This window comes from Cricetulus griseus, chromosome 8 (assembly GCF_003668045.3).
Source record: "Cricetulus griseus strain 17A/GY chromosome 8, alternate assembly CriGri-PICRH-1.0, whole genome shotgun sequence".
Taxonomy (NCBI): Eukaryota; Metazoa; Chordata; class Mammalia; order Rodentia; family Cricetidae; genus Cricetulus; species Cricetulus griseus.
In genome coordinates, this window is record NC_048601.1 from 57,941,412 (window position 1) to 57,964,416 (window position 23,005).

The 23,005-nt window shown below is 46.1% G+C and overlaps 1 protein-coding gene across 1 annotated transcript in view; it reads left to right on the plus strand.

Annotated features, from left to right (window-relative positions):
* The first annotated feature begins 676 nt into the window (after positions 1 to 676).
* The window catches only part of Tgfa (transforming growth factor alpha), an 89,968-nt gene continuing 67,639 nt past the window's right edge, over positions 677 to 23,005 (plus strand). The window contains 3 exon segments of the mRNA XM_027428628.2: positions 677 to 688; positions 775 to 1,065; positions 1,112 to 1,358. Of these exon segments, the coding sequence (XP_027284429.1) occupies positions 677 to 688; positions 775 to 1,065; positions 1,112 to 1,358 (550 nt within the window).

Genomic DNA, 23,005 nt, shown 5'->3' on the forward strand with positions numbered 1-23,005 from the left:
CCTTCCTCTTCAGACCGAAGCTATAGGGCCAAGTGACGAACTAGAACAGAAACCCAAATCTCTCGTTTTAAGTTCCCTATCGCATGCATTTTTGTCATAGCAACCGAAAGATGACTAACACAGTAGCCACACGTTGAGTTCAATGGCTTGGGCCTCCTTTTTAATCCTGAGACTTTGAGCATCCAGTTAAGGAGACAGCAAGAGAATCCCAAAACCAACACACCTTACTACCAACGTTCCACCTCCAAGGACAATGGGACCTCTTCTGGGGCAGCTAGGTGGCAGGAAGCAAGAGGTGGTCTGTCTGACAACAATGACTAGTCTCTTTGGGGTACTGTTCCCCATGGATGGTCCCCAAACACGCATGAGCCATCCTTTCTCCACCCAGAAGCTCTTCCCTTCTTGTGTTCCCCTCTCGTGGTCCAGCAATCAGGGGTCAGCTCCAAACCACAAACCCTAAAAGGGCCAACTAGCTGACTTCACCACCCACTCCTCCTGTACTAAACCGCATGACAGCCAGCTCTTGTTCATGCTTCCGCACCCCCGAAGCAGTGGGGCAGTGGGGTTGACGCGTGTTTAAATTCACGGATGATAGAGTCCCTCATCTTCACACTGTATCTGGGGACGGAGGGTGACTTTGGCCCTGGTTGACGCAGACGACCCAAAGCCAGCAAGGATGGGGGCACAGGTGGGAATTCCAGTTTGATGGGTGTTTGGCTGACTATGGAGACAAGCGCTTTTCTTGGGTCAGGCCCTGCCGGGTGACTGGCTAAGGTCTCCAGGCTCCTGCTCCGGAGTGTCTTGGAGCAGCCCCTGGCGCAGGTGACTAGATCCTTGGCGACTCCGCTCCGCCGCCTACAGCCTGGACGCGGCTACTGCGCAGGGGACTCGGGCGGCTACTGCGCAGGGGACTCGGGCGGCGACCCTGGGCAAGAGCACTGCGGGGAGGTGTCTGAAGCCTGGCGCTTCCTGCCTGGCCCTTGGCCCGGGGTGGTGACTGGCTGTCGCGATCGGGGTGCGGGTCCCCGCCCCCGGCTCCCAGTCCCCACCCCTGCGCCCTCGGGGGCGCCCCATCAGGGGAGGGTGGTCCGCCGCGCCCTGGGTCGCCTAGGGGCGGAGAGGTGGCGGGAACCTCCTTCCCGTTTCCGCCGCGGGCAGCGTGCCGGCCAGTGCCACCGGGAGGCGCGGTCGTCCCTCCGCCCGCGCGCCGGGGGCCGGCCCTGCCGCCTGCGCCTTTTTCCCCGCGCTCACCGCGGCGGCGCGCGGCCACTAGCCAACCGCAGGGAGCGCGGTGGCTGCAGCGCCCTGCGCTCGGAAGATGGTCCCCGCGGCCGGACAGCTCGTTCTGCTAGCGCTGGGTACGTAGGCGACACCCGGTGTCCCCGGGCCCGCTCCAGACTGCTCTCTGCGCTGTTCCGGAGTCCGCTTGGGAGAGGGGAAGAGAGGCGGGTGTTTGAAGTGGGTGGGAGCGTGAGAGCCACCGGGAGTCACTAAGAACTGTGAAGCGGGGGACAGTGCTGGCGAGGTGGCCGCCCGGCGGTGAGATCCGGCTTGAACTTTACTCTGCGGCGTCGGCTCGCCGGTGCCCACGCCCTCCTGCCTACCTGGCTGTCGGGGAGCCGCCTGAGCGCTGGTTGTCTGAGTGCGACCCTGGTTGGCCCTGGCTTGAGCCCCTTTCTCTTCCCAGGGGGAGGGGGTCCGGGAGCCCACGTTGTGCACCCACACCCTCTGCCTTCGACTTCAAGCTCTCCTAGGCGTTAGGGTGGGTTTGGGCTTTTTGTGCGGATTAATTTAATTGTTTTGTTAATGAGCGTCCCTGGAAGCCATGGTGTCCCTGTCAGAAGAGGCAGAAGTGACACCTGAGCGTGACCAGTTTTCTCAGAGTTGGTTCTTGGACAAAAACGGGGGTGGGGGAGGGGACACGCGTCCCCGCGTGTCTGAGTGGCAGGAGAGATTTCCCTCTGCGAAGCTCGCAGATGTGTGCTCTGGAGACTGGTCTGTCCTTGATATGTGTGTTCCCAAATTCAGTGTCCACCCTCATATGTGCGAGGTCTGTGATGTTTGACAGGGTGGACTGAACTACCCAGGTGCCCCGGTCGGTCACTGCTGCCGCCTTGTGAATCTTTCCTGACATCTTCAGCATTTAAAAACCCGGTGAAGAGGTTGAGGCTATAGGCCAGTTGGGTAAAGTACTTGTCTAGTAGGCACCAAGCCTGGGAAGGATCCCCAGCACCATGTAAAGCTGGGCTTGTGGCCCCAGCGCTCGGAAGGCAGAGGCAGTAGGGTCATAAATTCAATACCACTCTCAGCTACATAGCGAGTTTGAGACCAGCCTGAGCTCATGAGAATCTGGTTCTAATTAATTATTAATAATTAAAGTCCCGTAAAACAAGATGCTTGCTCCAGGGTCAATAGTGCCCAGAGGGAAGTTTGGAACTCCTCTCTGCAAAATATGCACAGAGCTGTAGCCTGCCACAGCCAAGATGAGGGAGGGTTCACAGGTCCCCCCCCCCCTCAATCTTGTCCTGGAAAGACTAGTCCAGTTCTGCGGCAGGAGGGGATGGATTGAGACGCTCCTAGTTGCACCCTCACCTGAAGTGACAGTGATGTCAGTTTTCCTTACGTTTTACAAAAACCACCTTTTGGGTTTTCTTTTCAAATACATACATTGTCGTGAAACGTGGAGGTGCTGGGAAGCCTGCATGCCCTTTACCCATCCCTCCCCCAAATAGTATTTACTAGCTAGAACACCGCAAGTGCTTGCCTGGTGTTGCCAAGCAGTTCTAATTCCTTCACTCATTTGGCTTGTACACCCACCTGATGAAGGAGCCATCCCTGTTCCCGTTTTACAGAGGGAGAAAGGACAGTGCAAAGAGCCTGGGTGGACCAGACTCATTAAACAGCACGGAGTGCCAGTGTGGAAAGCATCTCACTTGTGCTCAACATCCCAGTCCTCTCTCTGGGATTCCGCTAGGGCTTTGACGAGAGATGGTATAGAAAACTCTAGAACTCGCTATTCGGTTTCTTTGTGGTTGAGCTCTAGGATGGCAAGGTTGCATATCCGTGAAAATGAGAGGCACAAGCGCCTCCCGCCTCCCACCTCCCGCCTCCCCGCCTCCCCGCCTCCCTGCAGCTGTTGACAGCTGTGCTCCCCCAGCCCCTTAGCGCACCCAGCATGGAGCAGCACTCACGCTGTAATTTTCTCCTTGCCTGAGTGCTCTATTCAGCTTCTTCTCTGCTTCCTTGAGACAGAAAAAAAAAATTATAAACATAAGATTAACCAATCTATAAAAGCTAGCTTGTACTGTTCCAAGAGGAGTAGCTTAAAAAAATTGCATGTGGATGGGGGATTAATTTACACCAATGAGGATTTTTTTTTATTTAATACTCTTGAAAAGGAAAAAGAAAAAAAACCACAGCCCCTAGGTCTGTGCCTTCACTCAAAGGCTGCCTCCACGTGTCTTTAATTTTCAGTATTTCTTCTGAAGCTGCCTTCCTCTCTGATTTTTCTTAGACAGCTCCAGGCAAATCAGCCAGTGTTTCATCGATAAACACGGTCCAGAAAGCCTAGACTGGCCTGACAGACCTGACTGTTAGTGCTGCCATAGAGGCTTGGATCCCTATACGTATCAACTTTCTGGAGGACAGAGTGTGGGGAATATGGCCCAGATGGCAACTTTAAAAACGAGATACAGGTCCCTGCAATGACTGCCATCCCAGTCAGGGTTCTCCTCCTGGGCATGGCACCTCCTATGTGTCCAGGGAACAAGACATTAAGTTGTGGGCATAGATTGCCTTCCTGTGCCTTGTTTTTCTTCTCTGTAAAATGGGAATGTTAGGAGGGCTACTGGATAGACTTGATGCCTGCAGACTAATGTCTGGTATGTAGTAAGAGCTTAGTTAACCTTGATGCCACCCATGCCCTTGTTGTTAGTACTCGGAGCGCCAGAGAATTCAGGATGTCATGGCAGGTTATGTGGGTTCTATGACCCACAGGTCACCACCTGAGCTTGCCTCAAGCTTCTCACTCAAGCTGTCTCTGCCAGAAAGCCTACCCGAGTGATTTCTAGTCAGTTTCACCCGGCAGACAGCAAACTCAAGTAAACCTAGACACTCTTCCGTACATTACAAACCATTTCATTTTTTATACCAAGCATTGTGTCTGCTCTTTAGTACTCAGTGGCCAGTTGTTTTCTCTTCTGTAAAGTGGAGATAATAAAGCCAGCCCCGCCTTCTTAGTTGTTATGAAAGCAGATGAGATGGTCAACAGATTTAAAAACCATAAAAATAATTAGGCTGGGGATGCAGCTCAGGGTAAAGCCATTTACCTGGCATGCCCAAAGCCCCACCGCTGCAAAGGAAATAAATAAAAGCTACACTGAAAATAAAATTGATTTTGTGGCAGAGGTGGCCTTTATAACACAGAGATAAAGCCTGTTTTGGCAGCACTTCCATGGGGGAGGGGGGTGGGCAGTGATTGGTGACCTTGTTTTGGATTCGTGCTGAGGGTTCATTAGGGGAGTTCTCCATCATATGGAAATGTCATCTTTCAGGCCTCCACTGTCTACCTTTCATGAGTCCTTCAGGACTCATGCCTTCCATCCTGGGCAGTTAGGGTGTGCTCACTGGGAGTGAGGCCTGGAGGGGTGGAGGTAGATGTTGGTAAGGTTGCTGACCCTATTTTCTCTTCCGACATTTGGTTTCCTCAGGACAAGGTGATCTTTTTGTAAGTAAAGCCTCTTGCAAGGGAGACTTTTCTTATAGGAGCAAATGATGCTTTGCACTATTGTTACTATGGCAACACATGACAAACAGATGACTTTTCCATTGGATGGATCTCCAAGGACCTTTGCAATATGTGTTTGGAACAAGGCCCTCGTCACCACACTGCCCTCTAAAGCAAGCAGGCATCAGGTCATCCCACACTAAAAACCTTGCTAGCATGTTCTAGCTTATGTCCAAACCATCTGGAGGTCTGGTGAACACAGGTGTGGAGCGGGGGGTTGCATGCTCAGCAAGGCTTCAGGTGTGACCTTGTGGCTGGAGGGGTGCCTCAAGCACCCCTGGCTGTGGGGACCTTCTGCCTTAACCAACTGCTCTGTGCCTCAAAGCCATTCTCCCTATGGATCGACCCTAAGTGTGGCTGATGACTCGGGAGCTGCCATTAAAGCCGCTTCAGCCTGTGCTGCTGGCCATGAGTTGGAACCTTGCGGAGAGTTCACAGTTCTGCTTTGCCTACAGCCTGTGTTACCAAACATCAGCTTACAAGCTAACCATTTCATGCCTTCTGTTTTTAAAGTTTTATTTATTTTTAGCCTATGAGTGTTTTGCTGGTGTGTATGCCTGAGCACCACATGTGCCCAAGGAGGCCACAAGGGTGTCACATGACCAAATGGGTGCTGGGAATTGAACCCGTATCCTCTGCAAGAACAGTCAGTGCTCTTAATCTCTGAGCCATCTTTCCTGCCCCATGTTACATTTTGTTGTTAATTTTGAAAATGACTTAATATGTAGCTTTTTCAAATATTCCTGAGCATATGATTTTAAGATATAAACTATATATATATATATATATATATATATATATATATATATATCTCACATATATATAATTGTTTCTACTGGCTTTGGTTTAGGTTATATTTTTGTTAAAATTTTTAAAAAGTGTGTGCGTGTGTGTGTATGTGTGTGTGTGTGTAGATTTGTGCACATGAGTGAAGTGCCCACAGAGGCCAGAACACAGTATCAAATCCCCTGGAGCCAGAGTCACAGGTAGTTGTGAGCCACTCATTGTGTTGACTGGAAACTGAACTCACGTCCCCTGTAAGAGCAGTGAGCTCTTTTAACTGCTGAGCCATCATCTCTCCAGCCCTTTGGTTAGCTGTGTAATGTCTTCTGGGGCAAATGGCAAATACAAAAATCTTTCCTAAAATCAGAAAAGCCAGAAATCTAGCTGGCAGGACCACCTCTCAACAACAACTCAAAGCAAGGGAGTGTGCTCCCTTGACCCACAGGCTCATGTCTAGGCAACCCGTCCCTCCCTCTCCAGGGTGCAACTCACTATGTAGACAAGGCTGGCCTTGAACTCACAGAGATCTGCCGGCTTAAAGGCATGTGCCATCACCCTGCCTAGGCCAATTCTTTTGAAGCATCATGAATTAAACAAGACTTAAGAAATAAAAACTGTTAACCTGGGATTAGGAAAAGCCAGACGCTTATTGAAACCTAATTGTGCTCCATCTAACACTGGTTTATTTGTTATATGCTAGAGGAAGCATTTTTTTTGACATAGAGTCATATCCTAGTCTACTGAATTCTGTGCTCTACTATATCTAATATTTTTGGAGAGATAGAATGAGACAGGATCTTTGTGCTCAGTCCAGAAATGCACCATCCTCCTGCCTCAGCCTCCTGGAGGCCAGAATTACAAATGCTGCATGCTGCCCAGAAGGACTCTGTTTTCCGAACTTGGCTTTTCAATTACACAATATGGTACAGGCTACAGCAGGAAGGGTTTGGACGTGGAGCTCCTTTAGGTTGCTGGTGTTGGCTGTTGATTTCCGTCTTCTGGCACTCACCTTTCCTACCTCAGAGTCCGCCATGGATAGGCTCGCCAGTGCCAAATTCCTCTCTTCTGCGGTTTTCCGGCTCCGTGTTCTTCATCTCTGCCTTGAGAACCTGTCAGCATGACCTCATGAAGTGTCTACCTAGGGCACTCTAAATATACCTCAGTTGCCAAACACCAGCCGGTGTTGTCAGCATTCATCCCAGACAGTTCTTTATTTCATAATCAAGGGTGGGGTGGTTGCATGCAAATTCCCATGTCACTAGTGCCACTCTTCTTTGGGATGTTGTTTTCTTGTTTTAAAAAATGGGTTATGAGCCGGGCATTGGTGGCACACGCCTTTAATCCCAGCACTCGGGAGGCAGAGGCAGGCGGATCTCTGTGAGTTCGAGGCCAGCCTGGTCGCCAGAGGGAGTGCCAGGATAGGCTCCAAAGCTACACAGAGAAACCCTTTCTCGAAAAAACCAAAAAAAAAAAAAAAAAAAAAAAAAAAAAGGGTTTTGGGGCCAGTGAGATGGATCAGTAGGTAAAAGTGACTGCTTCGAAAGTTTGATGAACTGAGTTCAATTCCCCAAACCCACACAAAGATGGAAGGAGAGAAATGGTTTTTGAAAGTTTTGGTTTTGTTTTGCATGCACACACATATGCAGTAATAATAAATAAAACATTTTAAAATGTGAAAAGTAGATTTCGAACTAGGAGGATGGCTCAGTGAGTAAGTAGAGCACGTGTCTTACTAGTATGAGAACCCAAGTCCAGTCCCCAGATCTTATGTAGCATGAGCAGAGTAAGCTTGTGATGTTAGCCCTCGTGAGGCTGGACTAAGCGGCTCCTGTGGGCTGTGTCCAGCCATCCGCACCAACTTGGTAAGTGCCAGGCCAGTGAGAGACCCTGTCTGATGGGGATATGTGGTGCCCTGGGGATGACACCTTGGGCTTCCACATGCTCACACACACACACACACACACACACACACACACACACACACGCACGCACGCACGCACGCACGCACGCACGCACGCACGCACACGCACAGGCACAGGCTCACACGCATTGATACTATAACATAGCCAGCTTGGCAGGGCTTTGACCTCATGGATTACCTCCTATCACTCACTGTTAACAAAGAATCCACATGTTTGTGTTGGGAATATCAACCGATACAACACTTCTCAGAAATCACTGTGGCCATAGTGTCTAGTCAGTTACAAGTGGGCATAACTTGAGGATACACCTGGTCCACTTTTCCTCCTGTGCTACAGAAATGCTTGTAAGGATACAGGAAGAGACACGTGAGAGATGCTGCTTGTTGAATTGCCGTGATGCTGGAGTTGTTTGAGTGAGTCCTCTTTGTCGTCACCGGGGTGATTTACTAGGAAGCTGGTTAATGAGAATTTTCATAATACACTCAAACTTGAAAGGCAAATTCCTGAGCTAAATATATTGTGCACTGCTTTGGCTTAAAAATTTTGTGGTCGTGAGGACTGGACCCGGGGCCTCGTGCTCACATCCTCAGGTATTGGTTAACTTTTTTTATAGCAATCATACATTAAATTTATTAAACTGATAATGTCTAAAATCTAGAAAATCGGAGCTGGAGAGATGACTCAGGGGTTAAGATTATTTGTGGCTCTTCCTGAGGACCAGAGTTCAGTTCCCAGCACACACATCAAGCAGCTCACAGCCACCTATAACTCCTATAGCCCCAGCTCAAGGGCTCCAACATCCTTTTCTGGCCTCTGTGCACATACCCACACAGAAATACACACATATGTATAAATCAAAGAACCTCACCATACAACAGGCATGTTTGTACAGAAATGCTGGATTCATCTTTGATTGTTTCATATAAATTCCCAGAAATTCGCCTTGCTTCCAACTTGTTCCCAGATACGCACTTTCTTCAGTCTTCTAGAACACCACACATTAGATCTAACATTTGACAAGCTTGTCGGAGAAAAAGATCTCAGCTGAGTTCTCAGATTTGCCATTTAGTAGGGTAAATTCATGCATTCATACACTTAACATTTTTCAAGAGTCTTTGAATTGGTTCATCATTCTCTCCATGTCTTTGAACTGGTCCATCATTCTCCCCATGGGGCTCTAGGAGAAAGCATTTTACCAGCGATGTATAACAGCGGTCTCCTCCATTGATTATCCCTTGCTGTTCTGATGAGGGCATCTTTGTAAATCTACAGTCTGCTTTTCCCTGTGATGCTCCAGTTGAATTTTTAGAAGAAAAAAAAAAAAAAAAAAAAAAAAACCTTCCTAAGTCCTAAGATAACGCAAGTATTTTCTTACTTTTCCCTTCAAGTTCTGTGGTGGAATCATACATTTGGTTGAAATATTTGATCTTGAACTTATTCTATGGTAGGGTATAGGATGTGAGAGTATGACTCATCTTCTATTTATTTATTTACTTGTTTGTTTGTTTGTTTATTTTTTGAGACAAGGTCTCATGTAGCCCAGGCTAGCCTCAAACTTGATATGTAGCCAAGGGTAACTTTGAACTCCTGATCCTCCAGCCTCCACCTCCCAAGTGTTTGGGATTACCTCTGTCTGCTACCACACCTGATTTCATATTTCATCTTTTAAAAAACAGCAGAGCAGTTATTTTGATTTACACTTTTTATCATAATCCACCTTGAAAGATCATTATTTAAATCATTTAGTAAAATGCTTTCAAGCACACACATCAAACCGAAATTTCTGATTAACTCCATAACATTTACATTCTTACCCTAACTGCAAACTTTTATTCTGTTTACCAGTATGCGTTCTGACGGGGCCCAAGATCAGCCACGAGGAAGACAGGTCCTATACTCCCATCCTTGAGTTACAGCAGTGAGGTATTTCCCTGCTGTCTACTGTGACTCATAAGAGCTTTTGTTCCCTTCATTTTGTGTTTTAACAGACTTTGACGATTCTAAGATGCTTTCAGTTGATTCATTTAGAGTTTCAAGTAGAGGATAATACATTCTTGAATAATGTCTTCCAGCATTCTTATCTGTTGCTTCTATCTTTTTTTAACATATAGTACCAACTCAAATTTTAAGAAATTTATGCTCACCTGACAGATTTGAATGTGGAAGTCAGAGGACAACTTGAAGTCAGTTTCTCTCACCGTGTGGATCCTGGGGACCAAACTCAGCTTTTTGGGCTTGGTAGTAAGCACTTTTACCCACTGAGCCATCTCTCTCACCCTGAAAAGCAACATTTTTTTAAAGCAATAGATATTCTTGGGTATTTTTCCCATGGGTTTACTAATAGTATTTATGCATTTAACAGTTAAATATAGGGATTAATTTTTGTTTTATATATGTCTGTGTATAAATATAAAATTCACTTTTTATAACCCACTAAGGTTCAGCATCTTTTTTTCTTGGTTTCCAAAGCAAGAGGAGATAATTTGAGGTGAAGTTCAAGTGTTTTTAGGACACTTAATTCAATTATGTTAAAGCAATCTTTCAAATCTTGAAATAAACATTACCATCAGTATGACATTATTCTCTGTAAATATTGCTAGTTTTGATCCACTGTGAGGCATCTGTGCATAGCTTCATTTTTTAAAGGTTTATTTGTGTTTTTATTTGTGTGTGTGTGTGTGTGTGTGTGTGTGTGTGTGTGTGTGTGTGTGTATGCCATATATGCAGTACCCATAGGGACCAGAAGAGGGCATCAGGTAGCCTGACCCTGCCGTCACAGGCAGTCATGAGCTGATGTGTGTGCTGGCAACTGAACTCAAGTCCTCTTCAAGAGCAGCCAGTGCTCTTAACTACTGAGCCTGCTCTCCAGCCTCACACCCCCACTTGTTTCTTTTCTTACAATTTGCCATTAGCTTTGAGTGAACTTTATGAAGCAATGTTTTAATGATTCCATGTTTTTATGTTGAAGGTTGAAATATTGTAGGAAGTGACAATCTCATGAAAGAGTGAAGTAAATGGCAGATGTGGCTCTGGGCCTTTTTTTAGTTACTGGTTCCAGGTTCCCATCTGTGGGGGTTATGGCCACCATAAGCTCATATATTAATGCTTAGTCACCAGGGAGCAGAACTGTTTGAAGGACTAGAAGAATTAGAAGGTGCAGTCTTGTTGGAGGAGTGTGTGGTAGTGGTGAGGGGGGCTTTCAAGTTTCAAAAGCTCATACCAGGCCCAGACTCTGACTCTGACTCTGACTCTCTCTCTCTCTCTCTCTCTCTCTCTCTCCCTCTCCTGTCCCCTTCCCCCACCTGTGGGGCAGGAAGCAGCTCTCAGCTACTGCTCCAACACCGTGAGTGTCATCTCTCACCATGGCCCCACTGTGATGATAATAGACTAACTCTCTGAAATTTGTAAGCAAGTCCCCCAATTAAATGCTTTATTTTATAAGAGTTGTCTTGGTCATGATGTCTCTCCACAGCAACAGAATAGTGACAAAGACACTAATTATTGAGTCAGTGTTGATAATCATGACTTTTGCTTAGAATCTATTCAGCTCCAGTTTCTAAAACTTTAGGATAGATTTACAAGTAGTCTTTTACAGAGTAAAACAAAGTGAGCACCAGGGCCCCCAAATAAAACAGATTTTAAAATTTGTTTCTCTTGATGATATTGGGGGAGGAAATTTCTTTTAAATCATCAAATAAAATTCAAGGGAAATTTTCATAATTGGTGCTCTTCCCACAAGTCCAGGAAAATGATTTTGCTTGTAGAAAGTACTTACTGGAGTTATCAGAACACTGCCTCTGATTTGGAGGGTGTCTGGCATGATTTCCAGCCAAGATTGGCAAATAACATCTAGATGCTTCTTGAAGCCAATGTGTCTATGGAACATGTGGAGATCAAAGATCACCTTTGGTATCATTTCTTAGGTGCCATCTACCTTTTTTTAAGTTCTGTGTTTTTTTTGTTTTGTTTTGTTTTTTGTTGGTTTTTTTGTTTTTGTTTTTCAAGACAGGGTTTCTCTGTGGCTTTGGAGGCTGTCCTGGAACTAGCTCTTGTAGACCAAGCTGGTCTCAAACTCACAGAGATTCACCTGCCTCTGCCTCCCAAGGACTGGGGTTAAAGGTATGTGCCAACACTGCCAAGATTTTGTTTTTTATCTTCTGGTATAAGTGTGTACCTACCTGAATGTATGTATACCACATGTGTGCATTGCCTGCCAAGGCCAGAAGGGGGCATCATATCCCCCTGGAACTAGATTTACAGATGGTTGTGACTGTCACTTTGGTGCAGGGAACTGAACCTGGATCCTCTGGAAGAAAACAAATGCTCTTAATTGCTGAGCCATCCTTCTAGCCCTCACCTTATATTTTGAGACAGAATCTCTCTCACTGTCCTGATGCTCACTGATTACGCTGGGATGGCTAACCAATAAGCTCCAGGGGTCCTCCTGCCTCTACCTCCCCATTACCGGAATTACAGGTGTGCATTACCATGCCTGGCTGTTTTTCAGTGGGTGTTCTTGATTGAATTCAAGTCTTCATGCTTGCAAGGCAGGCACTTTGCCAACTAAACCATCTTCTCAGTCCCACCTTAAGCTTTAAATAGGTGGTATCCTCTCTGAATGCTTCTGTGTCTATTAGATGCCACAATTACACAGCTGGGGCTGGGATGTGAGGCTATTGCTTACTTGTTTAATTTCTTTTATTTTTCTGACCAGTACTTCCAGATGCAAATATTAGGTTCTTGAAGCAAGAGCCTGTCTTCAGTTTGGGTTCTTTGGGGCCTTTAATCCAAGTCTGAATGAGGTAAATCAGCAGTTCTCTGGGCACCAAGAGGATAGCAGTGTCTTCGCCAGTCATTAGTCATCATGCCCAAGCTAAAGCATTTTCCGTTTCATTACTGTGTCCCTGAGAGATCCCAAGGATTAACTGGCTAAATGGAACTCATAACACAGTGACACAGGACCTGCCATCATTGATGAATGAGAGGTTGGCTGAGGTACACCACTCCCTTCCCAGTGCTGGGCATTGACAACTGACGGGGAACATACAGAGTTAGGGGAATTTTGTTGGGTTTAAAGAGAACAAGAGATTGTTGGGTTCAATCCTTCATCTACCCCACAGGCCTAACAGCAGAACAGGACCGATTCACTGACTTGCCACCAAGCTTGACTGGAAGCTTCAGGTTTGAATGCTTCCTGCTAGTGCTGGTTTCTGACCCACTGGTCTTGCACTGGGGAAAGGCGACCTCAGGCCTGAAGGCGACAGTCACTCCTGCAGCAGATTTAAACAATGACAGATGTTTTTTGGCACACTGCAGACTTGGGTGTTATAATTAAGTAGTTTAGGGGGATGAGTCATGGGTCCCTACACTGGGATGAAAGCCGGCCTGGAGCCTGAGCATTTTTCAGGGTTGTGAGGTCAACTCATAGATCATCCATGCCCTCTAGAGGAAACCCCTCAAACACATACACACACCTCTGGTGCTATCGATGGTGCAGGCCACTTCCGATCCATGGTACTCATGTCCCTGTGGCTGTTACCTCCCAAGGTGGGCAGGCCAGGACCTCTCCTCTGCCATCCTCATTAAATCCTGCTGAGTCTTTTTCCAAAAGGAAACAGAGACAGGAACCCACAAACAAGGGAATGTAAAAACTCCCAATGTGACTCTACAGAGACCCCAGCTTACTGCGCTTTTCTATATGCCCTTCTCCTGGATACCAGTGGAGATATTTGTAAATTCATTTTTTTCCATCAAAAATGGCACCTGGAAGATTCTATTTTAAAATCTGTCACTCACAAGGCATAAGGGCAATACTACTGCAGATGCATAAACACATCACTGTGTCCATTTGATGGCTATCGGGTATGCTATCACTTTAATCATTTAATTATCTGCCCCTTATTGATGGACATGAGGTTCTTTGGAAGCTTTTAAATCTGCAGACCTGGAAGTTCTCGCAGTTAATCTGTGAGCACTGGGCGCCCAACATAGGTCCTCTGCAAGAGCAACAAAAGGTTTTTAACTGCTCAGCCATTTCTCCAGTCCCCAAGATTCACACTTTTTCCTGTTGAAATGATTTGAAAACCTGGTTACCTGAAAAGCTGAACAAAGGTACTTTTCCTTCACCTACGTGGTTCTCAGCCAACCTGTCTGGGGTGAGCACTATCATTTTCTAAACATGTGAAGTGTTACCAAGTTGTCTTCTTTGATATGTGTTGGATTTTAGCACGGTTCATTTTCTGATGTCCATGATGGGGTTGGTTAGTTATTTTCTTGTTGGCCTGTAAACAGTTTTCTAAACCATGCATTGTTTCTGCCATCTTGCCTTTCAGACTCATGTGTTCTATTTAGACTTACAAATATGTGGCTTCATTCTTATTTTGTTTTACGGGGGCTTGGAATCTTCTCATGATTTCTGAGTGCTTCTGCTTTGGTGAAGCTTAGGGCTAAGGGTAGGAAGAGGTTTCCTATGGTTCTTCTGTGTCATTTTCTCATGGACTTTTATGATGTTCATTTGCTGGTCTGAATCTTAATTCTTTTGGAGAATGTGTTTGGATTTGAGGTCAAAGTCTAATTTTTTTTTCATTTTTGTCAAATACTGTCTCAGCTGTTCTTTGGTTGATGGATAATTTCTTCTGCATTTATTGGTTTCAAATTCCACTTTGCCAATTCATTCGTAGGAGATGTGGGTCTGTCTGTGGTGTTTGTTCTGTCCCACAATTCTGAGGATTGGGGCTATAATGCACCACCCTTGTAGGGACTAGAGTGTATGATTGCTCCTGGGAACTGGGACAGGACTGAGAACCGGAAGGTCACAGTGTGTCATAGAGGATGCCCTTCCTTTCTCACTCCGGTGACCAGAGTTCCATCTCCTAACGCCTCTGTGGTGTTGGAGGGCTGCTTCCATTCTTCTCTTCCTAGAGTGAGGAAGATCACTTTACCCTGTTACTTAACAGAATCTGGTGGGCATTGCCCTGAAAGACCCAAAGAGCCTGCTTACATCCCTGATGGTCATTCTCAACTTTGGGTTTTCTGGGAATTGGAAGTCATATGGCAGGCCTGCCATCCTCCTTGGGACATTCAGGAGAATGGAGACTGTCTTCCTTCTCATTTCCTCCTCAGCTGAGAGCATATGGTGTCTGCCCTGGCATACTTGGGACCCCAGTCCCAACCTGGTACATCTTGCTGGAACATGGATAAATTGGGAATTCAAAGGAAACTTAAGTGGCCTAAGTTCTTTCATGTCTCAAGTCATGACACTGTTTTCTATGTTAAAACAACTCAGACAGGGTGGTTATGATGCACGCCTTTAATCACAGCTCTCAGGAGGCGGAGGCAGGTAGCTCTCTGTGAGTTCAAGACCAGCCTGGTCTACAGAGTGAGTTCCTGTCTTGAAAACAAAGTAAAGTAAGATAAAATAAAAAATAAATTTAAAAATTACTAAAAACAAACCAACAAACAAACCTCAGATACATTAGTAAATGGAAAGCAAGACTGAAAACATTACGTTTTCCGTGTTTTAACTTGTTTTAGGTTAAAACAAGACTTCAGAAAAATTGTCATCTCCCTCCCTAGCCAGTTAGTTACAGGACTCAGGGGGGTAGACATAACCCTATCTCTTTGCAATTTGGGGTGTGTTGGTGGAAATTTAGGAGAAATTTCATCCCACATGAATGGCTAATTTTCAGAAATTTATGGGGAAATGCTAACCAAAACAAGGTAATAATTCTTCTGTTCATTTCATTTAGAATTCTCTCTCTCTCTCTCTCTCTCTCTCTCTCTCTCTCTCTCTCTCTCTCTCTCTCTCTCTCTCCCTCCCTCCCTTCCTCCCTCCCTCCCTCCCTTCCTCTCTCACTTTATGAGAGGAAAGCCTGGAATATAGCTTTACATCTTCCTTTGTGGGATGTGCAGGCATTTCCCTCTGAGTACTGCATTTGCTACATCCTACAAACTCAATGAGCTAAGTCTTCAGAACCTGCTTAGCTCCTCTCCACAACTCTTCTTTGACCCATGCTTTGTTTAGGAACGTGATGTTCAATCTCCAGGAATTTGGAGCTATTAAATCCCAGCTATTAAAAATATTTTTATCAGTTTTAATTATGTATATATAGGAGGTGTGCACATGAGTGCTATGCCCACAGAGGCTAGAGGGGTAGGATATCCCGGGGCTGGAGTTACAGGCTCTGGGAGCCAAACTCAGGTCCTCCGCAAGAGCAGCAAGCACTCTTAACCACTGAGCCATCTCTCCAGCCCCTGGCTATTTTTCTGTTGTTGATTTCTAGTTCCATTGGGTTGTGATCTAAAAGCACACACTCTGATTTCCAGTCCTTCTCATGGGTTGTATTTAATGTCTCAGAATGTGCTCCCTCTTGGTGAATGCTCCACATAAGCTGGAGAAGGTTGTGTGTCTAGCTGCTGTGTTCAGCATCATCTATAGATGCTCATTATACCAACTGATTGATGGTAGCTTTTTTGGGGGGTGGGGGCGGGAGGAGGAGACAGAGTCTCGAGTAGCCCAAGCTAGCATTGAATCTGTTAGGTAGCTGAGGATGGGCTTGAACTTCTGACCCTCCTGCCTCCATCTCCTTCTCAAATGCAGAGAGGACAGCAAGCACCAGCACAGCAGGTTTATTCAGAACTGGGAACAAAATCAAGGATTCACCATGTTAGGCAAGCACTCTGTCAAGAGAGCTACATCTCCAGCCTGACTGGTGATATTTTTTAGATCAACACTGTTGATTTCTAGTCTAGGATTTTTGAAGTGTCCAACAGCCACAGTAACTTCTACTTCCCCTCTCAGTCTACATGAGTTTTTGCTACATGGACTCCGACACTGCTGTTAGGCACATGACAATATTAGGGACTGTGTGATTTTATCCTTCAAATGACTCAGGGGCTCTTTTAGGGTCTGTCAGAGCTGAGTTCTACCCATATTGCACGTCCCCACAGTCACCTGTGGGTGGGAATTCCAGTGAGTTGAGTTCCCTCCTCTATTATATTTTTATGTTTATTGTGGAGAAAGAAAAAAAAAGGAACAAAGGGTTTTATTCCAACTTCCTGGACTAAGGCTCTATTCAGGTTAAGGTAGCGGGATAACGGACCAGTTCTGCACCAGTGAACCACTTGAAAGCTGAGAGACGCACCCTTAGGAAAACAACATCAACTGGTTATGTAATGTGAGCTTGGCTTCCTGTGAACGGCCTCTTTCCCATAGTGTGCAACGAGGGAAAATAAACAAAACAGCCCTTTCAACTAAATTGGCTTTTCTGGACTTCAGATTAAAGGGAAGCAATGGGCTCGCACAGCTCCCACCCCAGGTGGGATTCATCTACATGATCAAGCAGCCTTTGTGATTTTTGTGGCCCAATTCTAATGCGCCATTGGGTACTTAATTTACCCAACATAGCTATTTCATCCACGGTGTGTTATAACACCAACGGCGTAATAAGGAACATACAGCCAGTCAGCATGAAGCAAGGGAGGCCTCTCTTCAGGTTATCTCGTGGGTTATCACTGTAGTTGGCATATAACTGTGTTGGGCTGGGCTTGGTGATGTTGCAAAGGGAACCATGACCTAGCCCTGTCCTCGGCCATGAAATTTCTTGCGGAAAGTGACTTAGGTGGACAAAGGGGCCTTTACAAAAAAGGTCGTAAGGTATAGAGTGGACCTTGGGCTCAGAAGAGTGTTGCAATAGTACTGAGGAGACAACACCCTGCCTTTGAAGTCCTCGAAGTGCCTTAGCTGTCATACAGAACCCTCTGACCCCACCTGGCAGTTCTGTGAGACATGTTGAGACTCCCAGTTTCATAGATGGGGAATCGGAGGCACAAAAATATTAGGTAGCTTGCTCAAACTCCTGCAGCCAGCAAGTGCCAGAACCCAGAATCAGGATTTGGATCAAGAAGTCTTGTCCTCTGCTCTGCCCCATAACCACTGCTTCCAGTTCTCTGTATCAAGTCACAGAAGGCCATGCAGGCTGAGGCCCTGGGCACTGAAGGCTGTGGGGCTCAGGCACTGACATGGAACGCTGTAGGGACCAAGCCACAGGTCATATGTGAGGTGTTTGGTCATGCGTGAGGAGCCATTGTTTGGCTGACTTGGTTTGTGTGGTCAGGCTTGTAGGCTGCCATTCCCTGCATTTGCACCCAATTGGAGTAACTCAGCTGAAGGTCACCACGCTAGCTAAGAAGGACAGTGGCCCTGCTCTAGGCTGGAGAATATTATAAACAGGCACTGCAGAAGCTTTCTCCTGCTGTCAGGAGTTCAGTTTCAAATGGCACCTGAGATTGTGCCCAGGAATCTTGAGCAAATTTGTTAGTGGGATCCTGTTTGCAGTTCTACCCTGAATTTTTCAAGGGGTGTTTGTTTGAAAGGGGTGTTCTCTTCCACTGGCTTATACACTCTGTCCCCCAGGAATGACAACAAAATTCACAGGGTGTGACCTGCATGCAGGCCTTGTGCTGCAGGCCTGGCCTTCCCTCTCCTCCCCCAACCCCTACAACTTTAATCAATGCTTCCTCAAATCACAGTGGAAGCTAGAAGAAACTCCAACACCTTCACATGAGCACTTGCAGTTCTTCACAGGCCAACTAAAGATAGAGCCTGTGTTAGCAGGTTTGCTAATAGCTACCTTCCTCTCAGAGTCTCCACCCCAGCTATGCCATGCGCCCTGCAAAAGCACAGGCACTGCTGTTGACTTGAGCAGCAGATGAGAACAAAGGAACAGTTGCTGCTCACGCCTACATGGGAGCCTCGTCCAGCTGGTGGCTTTTTTATTTTTTTATTTATTTACTTTTTTTTTCTTTTGGACAGGCTTTGCATATCAGAATAGACAGACAGACACTGCAGTATCTGATTCAGGTCAGGGCCCCGTGTAGGCATTCTACAAATGTTTGTTAAAAGTGTTTAGGTTTTTGGCTTTGGCTTTGTTTTTTTGTTGTTGTTGTTGTTTCTTTTAAGCACACATTGGCAAATCATTGATTATACACAAACCCACTGGTGGGATGGACCTCTTCACAATGAGCAAACGTCTGATGAAACCTGAGGTTTTTACAAATCTGAATCTTGGGACAGGAGAGATGGCTCAGCAGTTAAGAGCGCACACTGATGTTCAGATCTCTAGGCACCGTATCAGGTGGCTTACACTGGCCTTACCTCCAGTTCCAGGGGATCTGACGCCCTCTTCTGGCTTCCACAGGCAGTGCACTCACAGGCACATACCCATACACACAGAAACACACACACAATTTAAAAATAATAAAAAATAAATCATTTTTTTAAAGTATTGATCTTTGGACCTAGTAATCTATTTCTCGCAAGTTAAACTATAGGAAAATATTAGAATTTGTCAATAATGATGCTCATACATGCCCTTGGACATACGCATACTCATTGTCTTAGGGTTTCTATTGCTTCCATGAAACACCATGACCAAAAAGCAAGTTGGAGAGAAAAGGGTTTATTTGGCTTACACTTCCACATCACTGTTCATCACTGAAGGAAGTCAGGACAGGAACTCAAACAGGGCAGGAACCTGGAGGCAGGAGCTGATGCAGAAGCCATGGAGGAGTGTTGCCTACTGGCTTTTTCCTCATGATTTGTTCAAGCTATTTTCTTATAGAATCCAAGACCATGGGCTGGGTCCTTCCCCATTGATCCCTATTTGAGAAAATGCCTTACAACTAGATCTCATGGAGGCATTTCCTCAACAGAAGCTCCTTCCTCTCTGATGACTCTAGCTTGTGTCAGGTAAACACAAAACCAACCAGTACACACATTAAATAAACCTTTAAGATTCTAGTCTTGTATATGTTTGTCATCCTAGCACTGAGGAGGCTGAGAAAAGAGTATAATCAGTTTAAGGCTAACCTGGGCTACATAGTAAGACCTTCCATCTCATAAAAGGTTTATATAGTATTTAAAGGACCTTATCAGGGCATCAGTTTCCAGAACATTATCTCTTTAAGTTATGCACTTAGTTAAGGTAGGCTGTGTCTACTGCAGAGGTAATAAGTTGGCTTTGCTGGTGACTGAGGACAGAGTCCACCCTGCTGGTCTAGCCTGAGCACACAGACAGTATTTCCTTCTAAGATGCCATTGTGCCAGAGCAGGGGTCTCCCCTGACCCCCTCCATCTCATCTCATGGGTGACCCTGTCAACATCCATGGTCTTCATTTGGATCTATGCATTTCTTTATGGTTCATACCCTGTCACTTGTCCCTAACCCAAATGACACATCTTCTTAGAGGGGAGTTTAACTTTTTGGAATAGAACAGCCCTGTTAGTTGAAGCCTTTCATCATTTTGGCTGATACTTCTGAGCCCAAATAGCACAAGGCTGGTGACTACTAAGAAGGAGAGAAGGCCTGCTGAAATCAGCCTTGCTTTCCAATAGGAAGGAAAGACACCAGGCTTCATAGCTATGATGCTTGAAAGTTCAAGAACACAGCTTCCCTGCTGGTTCCTGTCCTCTGTGGGGAATGCCCGAGGCCAGAGAGCAGCCTGCAGCCAGACACAGTCAGTAGGCCAAGGACAGAGACGGGATGTCCAAGGACAGACCTTTTATCTGAGCCCTCAGCCTTGAGAACTGGATTCCAGTCACGTGGGGGTTCATTTCTCATCCCTCATATATGACGTGATACATGTCTTCCCTTGTGTGTACTTCCTCACCCAAGGAAGGCACAGTTTGTGCTTGTGAGTGGGCCTAGTGTCTAACTGGCAGTTTGCCCCATCCCAAGCAGTCTGGTCCTCTTCCCTGGGGTTGCCAATCACCCCCACCCCCACCCCACCGACTGGGGTTGGCCTAGCCAAGGATGCTTTCTGGAGTGGTGACGACCTCTGCCTCAGCTGAGAGTAGCCAGAAGTGGACAAGTGGCCTTCCCATTGGCCTTGAAGATAACATCGTTTGTGGAAATGCATGTTTAGCTCCAGGAAGATGATTTCAAAGCACAGAGCAGTGGTGCTGCTCACTCTCTCTGAGTCTACTTTCTCCATTTTGTGCATAAATGGTTCAGGTGCCGCTTCATCTCTGCTGATTGTCACCTGAGGAGCTATTTTCAGAGATCCTTTGAGAAGATGAAATCAGCATGAAACACTGTTGATATTCAACCCCAGTGCTCTCTGTATTGGGGTGGGGTTAGAAGAATCCTCTTTCAGTTTGCAGTTATACTGACAGGTGTCTGGAAGATCCAGTCTGTCTGAGAAGGGGAGGGATAAGTGACTTTGCTTCTTTTTCTAGTCTCAGCTATCATGGCAATATTTCACAGCTGGCCGTCATTTACCTCCAGAGGCTCTCTTCATCTGTCCCCTTCCTTTCCCCCTCCATCTCTGACTCTCTTCCCACTAGCATAGCAGCAAATTATGGGGGGGTGTTTTTTTGTTTTGTTTGTTGTTTGCTTTTTGTCTTGGCACACTTGGGAAACAGTTTCATCTTCTAGGCCAACTATTATCTCTTGGAAGTGACTGTTTAAATGACTCTGAGAGCTGTAGTTGAATTCAGTGGCATTCACTGAATTCTGTGATTGATTAGTGATGTCTGCTGGGGGATCTAGCATAGAGTTGCTCTATGAGTGCAACCTATTTATATTAACGCTCAAGATGATGGCCCATTTTTCTTAGAGTGAGAAAATGATGTATTTCCTAGGACTGAAGGTATTGTTACTTGTGCTTTTAATTTTTCATGCTTTCCTTGTTTGTTTCTCTGTTGCTATGATTAAACACTGACCAAAACTTGAGGAGGAAGGAGTTTATTTGGCCTATACTTTCTGATCACAGTCTATCACTGAGAGAAGTCAAGGCAGGAACTCAAAACAATCAGAGATGACAAAGGAATACTTCCTAATGTCTTGCTCCTTGAAGTTTGCTCAAATCCCTTTCTTCTATAGCCCAGGCCCACTGCCCAGGGATTATATAGGCCACAGTGAGATGGGCCCTCCTACATCAATCAGCAATCAAGAAAACTCGCCCCAGACAGTCCTACAGGCCAGTCTGATGGAGACAATTCCCAGTTGAGATTACCTCTTACCATATGTGTGTAGGCTTTGGGTTGGCATCTTCTTCCAGAGGGAATCTGGCCTGGTTGTCCCTGGGGATCTCACAGGACAGAGAAGGTGGCAGAAGTCTCATGGCTATGGTTCATATTTTGATGAAAGCTGTGTGGGGTGTCCACTCAGGAGCCTTCTCACAGCAGCTGAAAGACAAGGGGATGACTAGCCCCTATCCCACTATCCTTTGTCACATGGAGTTGGAAGTTTTTCTCTGCCTCTCCTGATCCCACTGGACTGGCTTCTCTCCCACCTACCATGTCCCAGCATGCACTTATAAAATAGCAAACACTATGAGGCTAATGTTAACTATAATTGTTTGGCCAATGACTCAGACATATTACTGGCTATCTCTCTCTTATAAATTAACCCATTTCTATTAATCTATGTATTGTCACGAGGCTTACTGGTAATGCTCTGGTATGTTATTCTTTTGGCAGTTGCATGTCATCTCCTGACTCCGCCTACTTTGTCTCTGTATTTTTGATTTCCTGCCTGGCTATATTCTCCCTGGCCTTTAGCCAAATCAGCTTTATTTATCAACCAATAAAAGCAAAACATATTTCCAGCATACAGAAAGACATCCCATATCAGTTACATCGTGATAACAACAAACATAAAGTGCTGACTAGATCCTGAGAAGGAATGTGTCTAACATCCTCCAGTGTGTGGTGTGAAAGGCCACAGGAGCAAGATCTGTGGCCTTGGACCAGGATGCTGGATTACCTCAGTGTATCCAAGGCTGCTAGGGTACCTGTCTGTGCCTGTCAGCCTCCACATTGGAAGGCTTCTCCGAGAGACTCCTTGCACACACATCTGCCCCGTCTCCCCCTAGCCTCTGATGCCTTTTCTGTGCCCTCTGTCCCCAGGGATTGGGGTTTTTCTCTGCTCCCTCTTCTGACATGTTCTGTGATTAAGACTGAGTGTGGGGATGGGTGATCCTGACAATGGAGATGAGTCACCAGCTGAAGCTTGCCATTGCTTGTTGCCAGGATCCCCCACAGCAGCAGCTTGCTGAACACAGCCTCCAAAGTGGCCCAGGACTGACAGCAGGTGCCCCAGCCTTGCTCGCTGTTCACTGTTCAATGCCAGGTAGCATCTAGGCATAGCTCAGGCTGGCCTGTCTCCACCTTCACAGTCAGGGAGCCAATGGTCCAAGATGCTTCAGGAGCTCCCCTGAAGCTCAGTATGGTCTCTTCCTATCTGGAAAAGCCCACCCAACTCTTCAGGATATAGCAGAGAGGGGCATTTTGCCTGAACATAGGACTAGAGCAACTAGACAATTAGAAGGGAGGGGAGTCCCCTTCATCATGCTATCATTACCAATGGATGTTTTTGCTTGGTGGGGTTTATAATTTAATAAGCTATTATTTAGAACAGTCTCAGGTTTAAAGAAAAATGGAGCAACAATCTAGAGTTCCCGAATGCTTTCTGGTCTCTCCCCCTTTCATTCACTGGTGTGTGTGCTGCAG